The sequence below is a fragment of the Herpailurus yagouaroundi genome, unplaced genomic scaffold (assembly GCF_014898765.1).
Source record: "Herpailurus yagouaroundi ecotype Mexico unplaced genomic scaffold, PumYag 190, whole genome shotgun sequence".
Taxonomy (NCBI): domain Eukaryota; kingdom Metazoa; phylum Chordata; class Mammalia; order Carnivora; family Felidae; genus Herpailurus; species Herpailurus yagouaroundi.
Window position 1 is genome coordinate 36,409,526 of NW_024412421.1, and position 18,249 is coordinate 36,427,774.

General features: G+C 54.7%; 1 protein-coding gene across 2 annotated transcripts in view; it reads right to left on the reverse strand.

Moving 5' to 3' along the window:
• Window positions 1-18,249, reverse strand: part of KLHDC4 (kelch domain containing 4) — a 49,243-nt gene that overhangs the window by 20,829 nt on the left and 10,165 nt on the right. Inside the window, exon 5 of one of the 2 annotated variants that reach the window (XM_040443293.1) lies at window positions 7,999-8,135. The exons of the other annotated variant lie outside the window; for it this stretch is intronic. Coding sequence (XP_040299227.1) covers window positions 7,999-8,135 — 137 coding nt within the window. The remainder of the gene's footprint in view (window positions 1-7,998; window positions 8,136-18,249) is intronic. 2 annotated transcript variants of the gene reach the window in all.

Below are 18,249 nucleotides of genomic sequence, written 5' to 3' on the forward strand. Positions count from 1 at the left end.
GGGTGACTTCACGGTAGGTGAGTGGCACCCGGAAAGGCAGAGTCTGTGAGCAGCCTGGCCTCCCTGTGCGTGGTCTTTGAGTCACAGGTAACTGGCTATGGCGGCACCAGATCCAGAAACAGACGGAGAAGGCGCCAAAATCTTTGTCCCCATGCCCAACCGCGCCTCCTGGTGGTACGGAGGAAGGCAGCGGTGGCCTCCAGAAATGCTGCCTCTTGAGTGTGGCAGGCGGGCCCGACCCGGTGTGGCAGGGGAAGCACCCGAGGGCTCTGTGCAGTGGCCCCGGCAGTTCCTCTCCCCCCAGCCCCTGCTCTGCTCGCTCCCGCGGAGAAGCCCCTCAGCGCAGGGAGTGCCCACGGGAAACGGGGTGCGGGGAGGAGAGGCAGGCTCAGGGCGCACCCCTCCCCCATGGCAGCCCCCGAGCCCCAGAACCTCCCCCGTCTCTCGGCCTGGCCGTGTGAGGTGTCCTCTGGCCATCCCCGAATGCCCTGCCTGCCGACCCCCGCCGGTCTGGCGTCTCCACCACAGGGGTGGCCAATTTCCATCACGCTGACCTGAGGAGACCCTCATACACACTGATCTCGGCAAACACCACGCACCAGCCGTGATGGGCTGTCTGCGCCCCTGCCCCCCATTCCTGTGTTGAACCCTGACCCCTGATGCGACAGATGGGAGCAGAGGCCTCTGGGAGGTGATGGGGGTTCGAGGAGGTCATGAGCGTGGGGCCCCACGATGGGAACCGCGTCCTTTGGAGAGGAGGAAGAGAACTCTCTCCACGAGCAAAGGCCACAGGAAGACACCACACGCAGGTGGCTGTCTGCGACCCAGGAAGCAGGCCGTCACCCGTCAGCGAACCTGCGGACTTCCAGCCTCCAGTGTGGTGAGGTCGGCCTCTGCAGGGAAAAACCCCGGTCCGTCGCCACTCGCGCCCGCCGCCTGAGCGGACCAGGGCGCTAACCGTCCGGTGGGTCGCGGTCTCTGGAGAGTCTGCTCCGGCCAGTAACCCGACAAGCCTTCCACGATCCGGGGGGTGGAGGCGACTGCTCGATCGCGGCCCCTCCGCCTCTCCTCTGCCATTAAAATCTGCTCTCAATTTCACACAGGTGCACCCGCATGTGAACACACACCAGCCCCCGTCCCTACCCCTGGAGGAGATGCGGCTGGGAAGGGGGAAAGACTGCGTTTTCTAGAAAAAACAAACCCAACGCTGTCAGAATCTATCGACAGAACCAGCAGCCCCCATCAAGGGAGAAAAACCCAGGGCAGCTGTGCTGGGGCCTCCCGGCGAAGACAGGGACCGAAGGAAATCTCAGCACGCGCACACGCAGCGTCACAGAGGCAGCCGGCCAGTGCCGGCTCTGCACTTCAGCCTTCCTGACGCAGTAACCCCGTGACCTCTCCTCTCGCTCTCAAACCGCGGTGATGTCAAGCCAGCATCGGTCGCTGCAACCCAGAACGTAAGTGGAGACGACAGAAGACCGCTGAGGGTCCGTCTGGCGTCACAGGAGCCCCAGAGGCCCCAGCGGAGACGGAGAACGCCCGGCCCCGGCGTGACAGCTGGAGCTCACCTGGGGGGCCACGGGCTGGGCCAGTCGGTACCAGCAGCATGCAGGACGGCTTGCCAGGGCATGCCAGGGCTGAACGCACACACGCCTCACGGCCCCGTGGCCTCACTCCACTTGGACGCACACTCGACAGGAGTGCGCACGCTCACCGGGAATGCTGACAGTGGCACCCCTGCCCTCGCGATAACCGTGGAACCGGTGACTCTGCGATGCCCGCCGCCGACCGGACGCAGTGTCCCATTTCCAGAACAGATTAAACAGCCCCAAGACAAATACACCATGACCACAGGCAACACAGACAAATCTCACAAAAACAGTGCTCAGTGGGAAGGCTGAGGCAAGAGTCCGTTACGGGACGTTCAAAACAAACCTCATCTGCGCTCAGGGCGGGCACAGGGGAGTGACCGCAAGGGGTACACGGGGGCTGGAGGGACGGGGAGAACTCTCTTCTGCATCTGAGCGCACAGGTGCGTTTGCTTTTGTAAAATTCACTGAGCTGCCCAGGACCACGTACATCCATCAGAGTTTACTTTTTAATAAAGCGCTTTCACAGAAACCAAACTGGCATCTGGTCCCTCTTCGGCCATCAGCACCACGTGGAGAGGCCACCCTGCAGTAACTCTGGTGGCTGCAGAGGTGCTCCCCACCAGGCACGGCACCGGACAGGGCACAGGCACTGGGGACTGCATTCGGTACCTGTCACACCCACCCAGGCACTGCGACACGACTCGGGGCAGTGGCTGGACCCGGTCAGGTCACACAGCTCCGGGTGGCAGAACGAGGCATGCGGTGTGATGCGACTCAGGGCCCGTGCTCTTCTTTCCACGCTAAGCATCCAGGGCTGTGAAACAGGGACACACGCAGGCACAGGTGGATCAAGGCCCCCCTTCCGGTGACCTGACTTCAGATCTCAGAAGAGCGGCTCTTCCCTGGCTCCCCTCTGCAGGCCCTGACCTTTCCCGCTGGACAGCTGAAGTTGTTTTCCCCTGACGGGCCCATGCACGCCAGGGTGGGTGGGACACGCTTGCTGTGTTAAGAAATGAGAAGCGACCAGGCAGCAAGAGGGAATCCGTCCCGCCCTTCCACCGGAGAAATCTGTTTGGCAGCCAAGAGAGGGGCTAAATCTACATGTCGATTTAGTACAGCTGATGCTGGCCTTTACCAACGCGCAACCCTTCTCTCGAGGCCTCCCCGACTGTAAAACTACCCGCACGGCAGTGGGACACGTTTACTGAAAGATGAACGCACGGTGCCGGGCCAGTCCTGGAAGAGTCAAGCTCACGGCGGGCTCTGCCTGTTCCTCCTGAGCGATACGAACCCACAGCCCCGTGGGTTCTCCTGAGCTCGGAGACCTTCCCCAGAAACAGTACGCTCAGTCTGCGTTTTGAATGCCTCTCCCTACTTTTCTTATAGATCAGCAAGACAAGACCACGGAGGACCAGCAAGACAAGACCACGGAGGACAGCGGCCCTCTTCCAACGGCAGCCACTGCGCCAGGGCGTGGACCACACCCCGTCACAAGGAGGAGCAAGGAGCAGCGGCCGCAGCCTAAGCCCACGGATGGCAGGCTTGAGCCAGCGGTGCAGGTGCCCTCTGGCACAGTCCTACTGGGCCCAGCCCCTCAGGCCAGCACAGCCCCACCAGGAAACAGGGTGGTGCTTTCATTTTGCCACAATCAGTGCAATTACAAAAGCACTATCTACACGACCTTACTGGTTAAGGATCTAAGGAATCTAAAGGAGCTCTCTTGCTCACGAAAGGGCAGCAGGCGTTCTCACATCTGTGAACAAGGCTCAAAACTGGCACAAGACCGAGACCAGTGGACAAGTAAGCGGGGCTCCCGCTGCCGTCAGGGTCACTGAGTGGGGTGGGTAGAGGTTAAATACAATGCAGATTCCTGAGCCCGTTTTAAACCTGCTCTGAACCAGACTCGATGTCTGGGGTGAGGGCAGGGAGGCGTGTTTGTGAAGCTCCCGGGGTACTCGCGGGTGCAGGAAAGCCCAAGAATCAAGAACAGAGGCATTAGCTCTGGGCCGCGTCCCCAGGCTGCCAGGGCTCCCAGCCACGACGCCACCGACGCTTGCTGGGACCGCCTCAACCATTCTCTGAGGAACCTCCCCGAGTGCCAGTAAGGACAGGAAACCGCCCCGTGGCAGCGGGAACTGCCGCCCCCGAGGGGGAGGACCGCGAGCAAGTGGTCGGGGACGGGAAGGAGGGCCGGGTGGAGTCTCTGTGGGGCGACAGACGCCAGGGGAGGGGCTCAGAGACACAAGTGCCCTCTGACTCCGCAACCCTCCTTCCAGGCACCTCAATGTTACCGAAGGGTGAGAATTAAGCCTACCTGGAGAGAAGGACGACCTCCTGATCAGAAAGACAAGACCAGAGAGATGGCGACTCTCCCGGAGCGCAGTCTACAAACGCAAGCAATCCAACCAAAGTCCCACTGGGATGTTTAAAAACACAACCTGAAAATTGGATTCTGGAACTCACGTGAGGAAAACGCACAAGAAATGCGTGAGGGGAGAAGACCCGGGCCGCAGGAGCGCAACGGAGGGGTGCTGAACAGGTGTGAGGGGCGGCGAGCCAGCACAGCACCCGGACCCACCGGACCTCCGGCCGCGTGCGCACAGGTTCTCCGGAGCCCTTGGCGGGCATGGGCACACGCACACACCCCGGGCTTTCCTCTCAGGCACGTGCTATTCTGCTTCGTGGGCTTTTCATGGAGGTTTCCGTGTTAAAACGAGAGGGAGCGTTTCTCCGGGGCACGCTCCCATCAGTGCACTCGGGGCCGAAGCGTGCGCACGTGTCCCGTGACAGCAGAGTGACGGTGCAGGCGACACCAGCGGCGGCTCACCTTCTCCCGTCCTGGGCGCGGTTTCCCATCATGCCGCTCGCCACTTTACAGGAAGCCTGGGCTGCCCTCGGGGCACCGCCTCCCACACAAAAAACTTCCCGGGGTCACACGTGTCATGTCTCGCGGCTCCCGGTGCAGTGGGACACCCATCTGCAGGCGCGCCGGGCCGTGGAAAGCTGCACCGGCGCGAGAAAGGGCCGCGCCTGCTCACTTTCCTCAATGGTCTCAGGACAACCCCGGGGGCAGGCGGGGTGGGTGGCGGGGCCGCACCCCGAGGGCCGAGGCACCAAGAGTTTCGGGAAGGCTGGGGCTCAGCGCCTGAGATGATTAAGGGTGGGAGACGACACGCCAGAGGCAGGGCAAACATGAGCAAAAACGTACTGGGACCTCATCAAGATAAAGAGCTCCTGCACGATGAAGGAAACAACCAATAAAACTAAGGGGCAACCGTCGGAATGGGAGAGGATGTTTGATACCTGATAAAGAGTTAGTGTCAAAAATTGATAAAGAACTTACCAAACCCAACACCCCAAAAGCATAATCCACGAGGAAATGGGCAGAAGACCTGAACAGACACTTCTCCAAAGAAGACATCCAGGTGGCTCACAGACACATGAAAAGATGCTCAGCATCACTCATCATGAGGGAAATACAAATCAAAACACACTGAGATACCACCTCACACCTGTCAGAATCGTGAAAACCAACCACTCAGGAAACAACAGATGTTGGTGCAGATGTGGAGAAAGGGGAACCCTCTTGCCTCGCTGGTGGGAACGCAAACTGGTGCGGCCACTCTGGGCAACGGTATGGAAATTTCTCAAAAATTTAAAACTAGAACTACCCCACAACCCAGCAACTGCCCTACGAGGTATTTACCCAAAGGATACAAAAATGCAAATTCAAGGGGGTACATGCACCTTGATGTTTATAGCAGCATTATCTACAATAGCCAAGATACGGAAAGAGCCCAAATGCCCACTGACTGACAAACGGATAAAGAAGATGTATAGACAACGGAACATTATTCACAGACCAAAAAGAAGGAAATGTCGCCATTTGCAGCAACACGGATGGAGCCGGAGGATGTTATGCTAAGCGAAGTCATGTCAGCGAGAGAAAGATACCATACGTGTTTCACTCCTGTGTGGAATTTAACAAAACACATGAACATACGGGACCGCGAGTATCAAGGGAAGCAAACCACGAGAGACTCTGAAGGATCAAGAACAAGCTGAGGGCTGATGGAGGGGGTGGGTGGGGGTGGAGGGCATGTGTTGCAGTGAGCACTGGGTGGCGTATGTGAGTGGCGAATTCTACTCCCGGAACCAATACTACACTATGTGTTAACTAAAACTTAAATAAAAATCTGAAAAAGAGAAAATTAAAACAAGTACCTGTCTCTGGCGCTCTGCCATCTAATCAGAAAAAAGAGTAGGACACAACAAAGACGAGGAAATGGACGTCTGTCACCAGGTACTGTCTTGTGACACCACTTGGGACTTTCTGCTCCACCAGCAGGCTCAAGACAGAAGACACCTCCTAACGATCAACGCGCGAAGCAACAGAGCCCAGAAGCCCGCTGGTCATTTAAGTCTCCTCGCAAACAGAATCGGGGGCAGAGCTGGCGACAACCCTCCACCTCGTGACTCCCAGGTCTGTGCCCACGGGCTGCACCTTCTAGTCAGAGGATGCTTGCACGTGGCCCAAGGACCACTCGCAGCAGCGCTCTGTCCCTCGCCCACCGGAGCTGAGGTCCTCACCCAGAAGGAAGGCCGGAAAAGGGACAACTTAGATGCAAAGGGAAGTAAAGCCCACGCTCTTTTCCCGCCCCATCACTCCATCCAGACTAAAGCCCGGAAGCCTCACCTCCGCGGTTTCCCGCTAGTTCTGAACAGCTCTACGACACACCGCGTACTTCGGCAAGCGTTCAAGCACCGAGGGACCGCTTTCTCAGGGACCACTTCCAACACGGGACAGAGGCCGTGAATGCCGTGCATGCGTGCTGGGGTGACAGCGGGCCCCGGGCCGCATCAAGGCAACGGCGGCCACGGCAAGCCCCTCCGAGGGCGCATCCCCTAGCAGCCCTACGTCCACAGTGCCCCCCTGCTTCCGTGTGACAGACACCCGTGGCACGTGCCACACAACCGGGAGAGTCTGAGGGCCACGGGGAAGTGTGCGCACCAGCGAGCGGCTCGGGGCGGCACCGCCGGCAGCACGGGCCCCGCTGAGCCGCGGCCAGAGAGCCGTGGGTGCTCGCGGAGCCCGTCGCTGTCCCTCGGCCGGCCGTTATTATGGACAAAAAGCTACTCAGACGGACAAAAATGCTAAGAAGCTGTCTTGAATCAATTCACCAGACACGGACAGGCAACAAATAACGAGTGGGTTCTCAAAAGTACACAAGCAAAGCGAGAGAGACGACAAAGAGCGCGTGCTCTGGGCCTAAATACTTGGAAATGGAGGCTAAAAGACGAAGTTTCAACAAATACGTAACAAAATCCATTTTTCATATGAAAACCACTGGACTGCTGTGCCCACCAAGACCAGGATCCTTTCCCAAAGCAAGTAAGAGAAAGGGAAACAAAGTTGGTGGCGGGTGAAGTGCGCAGAGGCGCTCCAGTGATCACGTGTCCTGCAGCAGGGTTAGCGGGGCTTGCGGTCTACACTTGAACCGGCACGGCGGCCTCCGCGGGGTCAGCGCCCAGGCCCCACGCTGGTCGGAGCTGGTGGGAGCCGGCCCCGACAACCCGGCCCCGGCAGTCTCCTAGGAGGCTCATCATCACATGAGTGACAGAGTGACAGACCCTCCCTTGGGCCTAGGACCCGAGAAGGGTGCGGCCCCACGCCCGAACCCTGCAATCCGGCGCCTGCCCCGGCCGCTGAGGAAGCTCCGGTCTGCTGCTCTGACAGCGGAGACAGAACCCCGCACCTGGGCTGTGCGCGACCCCGGCAACTGGGCACGTGCACCCCCGAAGGATAAAGCCAACTAACGCTACTTTCCACGTCGTTCCGCTGTCATTCTGGTGACGAGCAGCTCCAGCTCTGACCGGCGGAGAACGTGCAGTACGACGTGACACTCACGTCGTCATCGTCACCGACGGGGGCAGAAATCAAGCACCGACGACGGCAGAGCCTGGTTTATTGAGAACATCAGGAAGGCTCTGCCCGCTTTCCTCTCCTCTTTCCAGCTCTGCTATGTCAACCTGACCCAGACAGAGCACGCCCTTGGGGGAAACAGCAGCAAGCTGAAACCCAGAGCTGCCTCCGACAGCCGAGGACGAGAGCTGCACCCCAAATGACACATGCAGGCGCAGCCGAGGGCGGACGGGACGGCAAGCAGGGACGCGGCGCTGGCCCCCGCAACACCCTCAACGGAGTCCGGCCCCAGGCAGCTGTTGAGAAGGAGCGAGAGGAAAGACAAGCTCTGCCTTCGCTTCGGTGACCGCAGGGCTGGTCTCCCGGGGCTCTGACATCGTGCTCTGCGGAGCCCAGGGATCTGACCGCGTCACTGCGCACGCGGAACGCCGGCACAGGACAGCGGCCAAGGCCAGAAGTCGGGCCCATCACCCGGCACCTTACCTTACTTGCTCCCAAGTCTTGGTGGCCAAATGCAGGACCCAGAGATCCTTGTAGTGGTAGAACTGCTCTCCGTCGGGAGAGGCAAACTCCCCTCCGAAGATCCACAGCTGACCCCCACCTTGGGGCACCACCACAGCCTGCGGGAAGAAGGCAGAGGTCAGGGCCGGCTCCGTGTCCGCGAGGTCCACCAGAGCAGTGCACCCGGCAGTTGCGGCCGGCGCGCGCACTCAGCCACCACCTTCCCCTGCGTCTGAGGGGGAAATTCCTCAAACCTCCTGCATCCGGCAAATAAGCTTCCACGGACTCCTAGGTTGCAAAATATATCTAGATGACCTCGCATCTCGTTAAAATGGACAAAATTATGTCAGAAGCTTACGTCAGATCTAACACAAACTGACAGAGGGCTTCCTTTTTATTAAATATTAACATATTTGTACGTATAAACGCCTGTCCTTGCTAATCCCTTCCCTGGCTATCTGGCACGCACGCCTGACACTGCACTAACACACATGTGGTATGTAACGTTTACACGCTCATCTTTAAAAGACCTAGGGGCGCCTGGGTGGCGCAGTCGGTTAAGCGTCCGACCTCAGCCAGGTCACAATCTCGCGGTCCGTGAGTTCGAGCCCCATGTCAGGCTCTGGGCTGACGGCTCAGAGCCTGGAGCCTGTTTCCGATTCTGTGTCTCCCTCTCTCTCTGCCCCTCCCCCATTCATGCTCTGTCTCTCTCTGTCCCAAAAATAAATAAACGTTGAAAAAAAAAATTTTAAAAGACCTAAGCACAGGGGCGCCTGGGTGGCTCAGTCGGTTAAGCGTCCGACTTCGGCTCAGGTCACGATCTTGTGGTTCACGAGTTCGAGCCCCGCGTCGGGCTCTGGGCTGACAGCTCGGAGCCTGGAGCCTGCTTCCGATTCTGTGTCTCCCTCTCTCTCTGACCCTCCCCCCATTCATGCTCTCTGTCGGTCTCAAAAATAAATAAACGTTAAAAAAAAAAAAGAAAGTGTTAAAAATAAAAGACGTAAGCACAACGGTAACGGCAAGCAAAAGCAGGGAAGTGCCCTTGGGCCGCACGCCCAGGAGCCCTGGCAAGCTCACGCCAGTGGGCGCGGGAAAGGAGGGGGTGTGCCGACCAGGCTCCTCGCAACGCGAAGCTTCTCAGGCCGACGTGAGCACACTTCGGAGTATCGTGGGGCCTAGCAGGGTATCCGAGCTCTCAGAACAACGGTCCACGGGGACATCTCGTGAACCAACGTGCCCACGTGAGGCGGAGGCCAGTGAGGACGGGAGCTCCGGGGCTCACATCACTACCCAAGGTTACTCGCTCACTGAATGAAAATGAAGCAAGAGGGGCGCCTGGGGGGCTCGGTCGGTTAAGTGTCCGCCTCTTGGTTTCGGCTCAGGTCACGATCTCAACGGTCCACGGGTTCGAGCCCCACGTCGTGAGATCTGCCAGCGCAGAGCCCACGTGGGATTCTTTGTCTCTCCCTCTCTCTGTCCCTTCCCCATTCGTGCCGTCTCTCTTTCAAGATAAATAAATAAACTTAAAAAAAAGAAAAAAGAAAAAGAAAATGAAGAATAGCCAGCACCCCAGAAACACAAGCACGAAAACACACGACTTTTCCAAGCAATCCTGGGGCTCCTACAGCGAGCACGCGGTAGAATTCCCCGTCACCACTGAGACCGATCTCCAGGGGGTGAGGACAATGCTCTGGACGCCAGACCGGGGATCGCCGTGCTAGACCCCCCACCAGAGGGGAAAAAGCAAGTCAAAGCACGTGATTAAAAAGGCCTTTCCCGAAAAGGCAAAGGTACCGTGTAAGGAAACAGATTGCAGAAAGCCAAAACAGGAGAGAATGCTACTCCACATAAAAAGACCTTTACAGATGCAAATACGAGAAACATGGATTTGGAGAATTCTAAAGGCAATTTCTAGACTATCTAGTCCAGGGCTCTGGAGCTTCGGGCTGGATATTTTGGGGAAGCAGAAGAACTCTTCTCCAAACAGGAGCGTCAATGCGGACTGAAGGGCGACACAAATCAAAGTGGAAACACCGCCCAGAATTCCAGAGCCTGCCCACCTCGTCACCCTGAGGACACGCGGGCTCTGAGCCTGGACCCCATTGCAGAATGCCTGGCCCGGGACCTGGCTGAAGACCCAGGGCTCAGAGGACACACGGGAACCGCCTGTGTGGTTCACGATCGCCTGAACCCACCCCCACCACAGCCACACACCTCACAGGCCACCCGGTGGCTGCAAGTCCGCCTCCCGTGACATCCCGCTCCGTGACACACACCCCCCAGCCGACGGTACCGTTTCGTGGACAGTCGCCATCTGGCCCGTGCTACGGCGACCCGTAAACCGCGTGTCTGAGGGGACAGACCCCACGGCGAAAACCTCTGCAAGCATCCCGCAAACCCGGGCTGCGGTGCTCACTCGGGCAACAGCCAGCACAGACCAGATGTCGCGCTGGCCCACCCTGGGATCACCAGCCACGGGTGCCAGGCAACGAAGCAGACAACACAGGCGTGTCCTTCACACCAGGGGGCGGGAGACGGGATCACGACAGGGGTCTCTGGCCAGAGAGCTCAGAAGCGGTCACCACAGCGGCAGGAGGTGGTTGGGGTGGGGGCACCCAGGGAAGGCGCTTCCGGCCCTCACAAACCTCCGTGAAAGAGTGCACACTGGGTGGGTCGCACAGTTCTCAGGAAGCACTGTCCTCTGAGCACCCCAGGGCTTCCACTGCAGTGCGGGCTGTCGGCCCTGCCCGGCACTTAGGACACGGCAGGACGTGGCTCTGTCACCGATGCCACTCCTGCCTAGACTAGCTGGAGGGTCCCGGTGGCATATTAGGGTGGCACGGCCCTCTCCACTCCCATTAGTAACCAGTTTTGAATGCACTGTCTCTGCACAGATCCTCCCCTCTCGAGACAGGTCAGTTTCCCGTCACTCTAAAACACCAGTCCGTCTATGGGAAACAAACTGATCATTTCACGGCATGAAAGCAGATGTGATGATTTTTGGGGTTTAGTGAGGTCAGGTGGTACAGTCAAGCTACGCAATACAATGGGGTCCTGAGATATCATGTTATAGAAGGCCATCATACACACACACACACGTGCGCGCACACACACACACTCACACGAATTTGTGTATATTCCAGCTAATAAGAAATACTAACGTACAAGAAGAAGAAGGACGTGTTTAGAGATACAAATATATGAAATAGTTCTGGAAGAATGGACAATGGACTTACTTCCCTTTTTAATTCTTGTCATTTTTTTGACAATGAATACTTACTATTTACGTAATCAGTTTTGGGAAGCTTTCTTTAAAAACAAAGTCACAAGGCGCCTGGGTGGCTCAGTCCATTGAGCGTCCGACTTCAGCTCAGGTCATGATCTCACGGTCTGAGTTCGAGCTCCATGTCGGTCTCTGTGCTGACAGCTCAGAGCCTGGAGCCCACTCCAGATTCTGTGTCTCCCCCTCTCAATGCCCCTCCCCTGCTCATGCTCTGTCTCTCTCTGTCTCAAAAATAAAATAAAATAAAAAACATTAAAAGAATTTTAAAAAAATAAAAAAATATAAATAAAAAATTAAAAACGAAGTCACTCAGGAGCCTGGGTGGTCCGACTTCGGAGTGTCCGACTTCGGCTCAGGTCATGATCTCGCAGTGTGTGAATTCGAGCCCCGCGTCGGGCTCTGTGCTGACAGCTCTGAGCTTGGAGCTGCTTCGGACTCTGTGTCTCCCCCTCTCTCTGCCCCTCCCCCGCTCGTGCATAAAAAAATTTTTTAAAAAGTCACTCCCCAGGAAGGAGACAACGACTGAGGAGGAGCTCACCATCCACACCCCACCCCCAACTCCACTACAGCAGCAGGCCTGGCCCAGGGAGAACCCCTGCGACGGTAGGAAGGTGGGTCCACGGTCAGCGACCTTGAGCTTCATCTGACCTACTCCCCAGTGACCGTGAACGCCTAGAGAAAAGTTAACATACTAGTCAAGAGAAGGCTAACCCTAAGGAGACAGGCATAAAACCCGCACTTGTGAGCAGGAGGGAACCCCTGCCGCACTCTAGTCCTCCCTCTGCCAACACGGACAAAACCGGACAGGATCCGTGAAGCAACTACCATCGGACAACAGGAGGAGCATGGGTGGGGTGGGCCCTTCAATGCTGGAGGCGGTGCCTGCACCTGATGCAGAGAAAGGAGCCCAACGGAGCAGGTGGCCTTACCGAGCTGAGGAGACAGAGGTCAGAGTTCAGGGACGCTGGCTGAGGACTGCTAGAATTTGCCAGGGCAGAATATGGAGAGCGCGCACCCTGGACGTCCATCCACGCAGGAGTCAGGAGTCCTGCCGGAGCTTTTCAGCACTCTGCTGCACAGGGGGCGGGGCCAGACCACGGGGGCGGGGTCAGCACCCACCAGGGCCAGGTTGCGCTGGCGCAGAGACCAGCAAGTTCCAACTAGACCGAGTGGAAGGTGTCACTGAACACCCAGGGCATTCAGTGGAGACCCCAGAAAGACCACACCCTAGGGCTAAGCCATCCCAAGGGAAAGCCTCAAAAGGATCCCAATGATCTTCAAGTGACTGAACCACCTGCAAGGACAAAACTCATCATTCACTGAGAGAAGAGAACAAAATCCAACAGGCAGCAGTCACAAATCTAGCCAGGTGCTGGTGACGGCCAGGAGCACCACCCGACCAGCACCTAACCGTACGTTGCTAGGGGGAAGATGTGCCCTATCAGAAGAAAGGTCGGCAGAAAGAGACCCAGAACTGAGATGAGAGAGCTAGCACATGAGGACTGGAGAAGAGTTATAAATACGCCCGAAGATTTAAAGGAAAATATGAATGTGATAACTAGACGGGAGAACAGCAATCAGACCTGAACAACTCAGTGTGTCAGAAACAGCACTGGTAAAACAAGAAGTAAACAGGTACACAGCACATGTACCGTAACGGGCAACAGAAACTTCCGAAATGAAGCCAAACACAAAAAAGACTGGAAGAAGGAGGAGGAGGAGGAGGAGGAGGAGAAAGAAGTAAAGACTCCTTGCCTGCTGGACGATATGAAGCAGTCTAACATACACATAACTGGATTCCCGAAAAATGAGCAGGTGCCTCAAAATCAAACTGCTAAAACGCCAAAGGTAAACAGAAAATCATTTAAGCAGCCTGACAGGGGAAAACAGACCCGTCAAGTATAGGAGAACAAAGATGAAAACGACCACTAACCTCTCATTAGAGCAATGTAAGCCAGAAAACGGAACAGCTTTGAAGCGCTGCCAGTCTAGAACTGTGTATCTAGCAAAAATATCCTGTAAAATGAATGTAAAATGAAGACATTTTCACTTAGAAAAAAAGATGGAAAAAAGCTGATGCCAGCCAACCTGCACTTCAAGAAACAGTAAACCAAGTTTTAGGCTGAAGGAGAACATTGGCGAATGAAAACACAGAGGAACGAAGTGTCCCAGAAACAGTCAATTAGTACATCAACAGGAGATATTTTTCTCTCTCCTTTTAAGACTTGTTTACGTAATAGCTGCTTAAAGCAAAACCAATCACGTTGTATCGTGGGGACAACAGCACAAAGGACAGAAGGAGAAAATGTGGATGTTCTCCTGTGCGGTTCTGACAGTTTATGAGGAGGGGCACAAGGTCGCTGGAAGGGAGACGATGTAAGTGCAACCCTAGGGCAACCATGGAAACAAGGCAGAAAGAAAGAGCAACAAATAAGCCAACAGAGAAGATAAAAAAGGCATCTTAAAATACAATCAACCCAAGAGCAGCAGGAAAGAGAGCAAAAGGAATACAGAACAGATGGGACAAGCAGAAAACAGCAGCATCAAAGCCATCATTGACCGCCACATCGATAACCACAAGAGACGTAACGGACAAATACACCAATTAGAAAGTAACAACCGCCTGGGCGCCTAACTCAGTCGGTTGAGCATCAGACTCCTGACCTCGACTCAGGTCATGATCTTACAGTTCATGGGAAGGAGCCCTGCATAGGGCTCTGTGCTGACAGCACAGAACCTGCTTGGGATGCTCTTTCTCCCTCTCTCTCTGCCCTTTCCCCAGCTCATGCTCTCGCTCTCTCTCTCTCATGAAATAAACATTTTAAAAAAGGAAAAAAATGTACGTTTGGACAATGTATAAATTGAGAAAAAAGGAAAATCAATGAACCCAACATCAAGAAAACAGGAAAGACGATACAGATCTACTTGAACTAAACACAACTCCTGTATGGGATCTCGTGTTGAGATTTCTGAGTCACCAAGAACTTTTTCTACTTTCTTTTAAGAATGACTTCAAGGGGCGCCTGGGTGGCTCAGTCAGTTGAGCATCTGACTTTGGCTCAGGTCACGATCTCAAAGTTCATGGAATCATGCCCCGTGTCGGGCTCTCTGCTCAAAGAGCAGAGCCTGCTTCGGATCCTCTGCGCCCCTCCTCCACTTGTGCACATGAGCTCCTTCTTTTCTCTCTCCCTCAAAAAAAAATAAACAAATACAAGAATGATTTCAAAACTGCTAAATGAGAAGCACTAGGCAAATTACTTTCCTACCAACTTCAAACCAGGGCCATCTTTTAAAGATCGGAAGGCACTTTAACCACCAAACACAAGCCCAGTCATCCAATAAAATTAGGAAATTCAAGTCAAAGAAATCAAGCAAAGGGCAAGTCACAAGTGCACTGCTCACGGCAATGTCAGCTACCACCCGGGGCTCTGTACCCAGGGCTCAGCACCTCGGATCCACAGCAACACAAACCAGTATCCCGGAGAGAAGCCTTTAAAATCTATCAGTTAAAGATAAATTATGATAAATCACATCTGCACTTCCTACTAAACTGCTTTTTTTAGGTTCTTAAGAAAATACACAATTAAAAAAATCTCCCTTGACTTGCTACCCCTAAAGATGAAGAAAATGGAATTTAGGGTAAAATAAATTCATCTTTTCCCCTTCTGCAAAAGCAGCAGATGGACTGCACATCCGGAGGTGCTGTTGTGCAGCATTACTGATGGTGCATAAAGGAAAGCCTCTTACCAGTCGTGTCTGTGGAAGCTAGTTTGCAGGCATATGTCAAAACGCACAGCAAGGAAGTCACACGCCACTATAAAAACACACCTTCGATAAGGTAGGTTTTAAAAGTCTAGTTGCAAAAAAAAAAAAAAAAAAAAAAAAGTCTAGTTGCTTCGGGTCCCCTGGATGGCTTAGTCGGTTAGGCAACCGACTTTGGCTTGGGTCGTGATCTCGCGGTTGGTGGGTTCGAGCACCGCATCTGGCTCTGTGCTGACAGCTCGGAGCCTGGAGTCTGTTTCGGATTCTATTTTGTAGCTGTTAAGCGAATGGAAGGGAACGCAGTAAGGAAGGGATCTAGGCCAGGTTACTGACCCATACTAAATTTCCTCCAAAAATGTATTTTTATCAAGGTCACTGATCTCAGAATAAACACACAGTAGCTCTAAGATGTCCTGCGGCGTAAGGAAAAAGAGAAGTATTTCCTAAAAGATACCTGCAAAACGCACACTCCCCTGAAAACATTACACAAAAATAATAGGTTCAGGCCCAAAAAAGAGGTCTCAGAGAGTTTACCTTCTTCTTTTTTCTTTTTTTTAATTCAAATGTTTATTTTTGAGAGAGTGAGCACGCATAAGCAGGGGAGAGGCAGAGAGAGGGGGACAGAGGATCCAAAGTAGGCTGTGCTTTGACAGCAGTGAACCCGATGTAGGGCTGGGACTCACGAACCATTGAGATCATGACCTGAGTCAAAGTCGGACGCTCAACCGACTGAACCCTCCAGGTGCCCCCAAAATTTACTTTTTTAAAAGTCTAAGCACGAACGAAATTACTTCCTATGACAGGTATCTTAAGGTAAGGACTCTTCCTGGAGAAGACATCAAGGCAGGAGCTCGACTACCCGACAGCTCACAGGAGAGGCCTGGCTGGACGGGACAGGGGAGCGAGGTCACCAGGGTGGAGGCCGGAAGCAGGCTCTAGGCTCTGAGCTGTCAGCACAGAGCCCGACACGGGGCTCGAACTCATGAACCGTGAGATCAGGACCCGGGCCTAAGTCGGCCACTTAACCAGCAGAGCCACACAGGCGCCCCCCTGAGTGATTATTTTTCTATCTGGGATATAGAGCAACAAAGTTCAAACTGTTAGGGAAAAATCTGTTCTATGGTGGCCGCAGGACCGATAAGGGAATTTTAGTCCCTGCCTGAAGACTGCCCTTCCGGGTTCTTGTTCCCACCCTGCTTGCTCCAGGCGCCAAAATACTACTGCTGGGAAAATAAGTAAAGTTCTGCACCATAAGATGGCCGATGGGACTAAAGCTCTAATTCCCAGCTTAGAGAGACTCCTCTTCTGGGTTCTTCCTGCCCTGTTTGCCGCACGCGTGCAAAAGCCATCACGAATGCGGAAGAGGACGCTATAAATTACCCTTCCCGCCTGCATTCAGTGCTCAGATCTCTGGAGAAAGATCTCTTCTCTGAGCCCACCAGTGTAAAATAAACCTCCGTCCTTCCAAGATCTCCGAGTGCCACTTGGTTCTTCTGCCGGGTGATCCAGACCAGTTTCCATAATAAAACAACTTTAAGCGTATGTATATTCACACACACGTACACACAGTGGCTTTGAATAACCGTTGAAATGGACAACCGCACCTCACGAAGACAAAGCCCCGCCCGGTGACCCGCGGATGAGGCATGACAGCACCACTTTCTGACCTGTCCCACAAGGCCGTGTGCCTCCCAGGCACTTGGGTCTATTTGTTGTCGCATTAACTGGAAGAAAGTCATGTTTCCCCAGTCTCCCTCCAAATGCCAAAAAAAAAAAAAGCCCATCGGAATCCAAACTAACAGACTCGAAATGGACCGGACACCAGCATCATGCTTCAGCTTCGTGAAAGCCGAGTCCTAAAAGCACATGATGCCATCAGGACCAGAGAAGACACAAACCACGGGACGTCTTCGGGAAAAGCAAATTTGTCTCTTTGGTCGCCATATCCGAGCCCCAGAGGGTGCCTGGAGGGTAAAAGACGCCTCGTATTTCCTGGGGGAGCAGTCCAGGACCCCTGAACGCCTGCTCAGACGGGCCGGAGTGCAGCCATTATTTAGATGGAGGCTAACACTTTCTGCAGCTCACATGGACCATCGCGGATATTGCGGGGGCATTTTCTATAGACCAACCCTTCTCTGTAGCCCACTCCTGCTCGTTAACGCACCAGGCCAGTGAGAACACGGGTGACGTGTATCTAACCACAAGCCGTTCTCTGTTTTAGGAGAGAATGCCTCTGGTCTCACATGCATTTGACTTAGTTACTACTTCGGGAGAAACCATCAAGGAGACATGATGTCACGACTGCCGCGTCCTCGTCACCCTCCCCCACTTCTCCACGGCGCACTCCCGTGGGTGGCGGCGTCCTTAAGGGTCCAGGCGGAGGGGTGTGGACACTCCCTTCTCTCTCCGGGGAAATGGAGCAGCTGAAGCCCGCACACATCCGGCCACACGTTCAGCAGGCGCTACAGCCCTTCCCTCTCCCTCACTGGGCTGCATTCTCTTAGAAAAGCCATTTAAACTCTCCAATTACACACTAAAATAAACCTCACCCCCAAAACTCCAGAATCTAGGAGAAAAGAAAGAATGGTGTACGTATAAGCTTCTGTTTCTACTCTCTTAGTCCCAGTTAAAGAGAAGATAAAAAAATGTGACTTCCAACATGTTAAATTAGTCTGTAAAAACTTTTGGTTTTTTGTTGTTGTTTTTTTGTTTTTGTTTTTGTTTTTTTCCAACGTTATATTTATTTTTGGGGCAGAGACAGACAGAGCATGAACGGGGGAGGGGCAGAGAGAGAGGGAGACACAGAATCGGAAACAGGCTCCAGGCTCCGAGCCATCAGCCCAGAGCCCGACGCGGGGCTCGAACTCACGGACCGCGAGATCGTGACCTGGCTGAAGTCAGACGCTTAACCGACTGCGCCACCCAGGCGCCCCTGTTGTTGTTTTTTTAATTTGAGAAAGAGAGACAGCATGAGTAGGGGAAAGAGGGAGGGAGAGAGAGGGTGGGAGAAGGGGAGGGGGGAGGCGAGGGTGGGAAAGAGGGGGAGAGAGGGAGGGTGGCAGAGAGGGAGGGTAGGAGAGAGAGGAGAGGGGAGGGTGTCAGAGAGGGGGAGAGGGGAAGAGGAGGAGACAGGGAGGGAGACCCTGGGTCCCACGACCCTGGGAGCATGACCTGAGCCGAAATCAAGG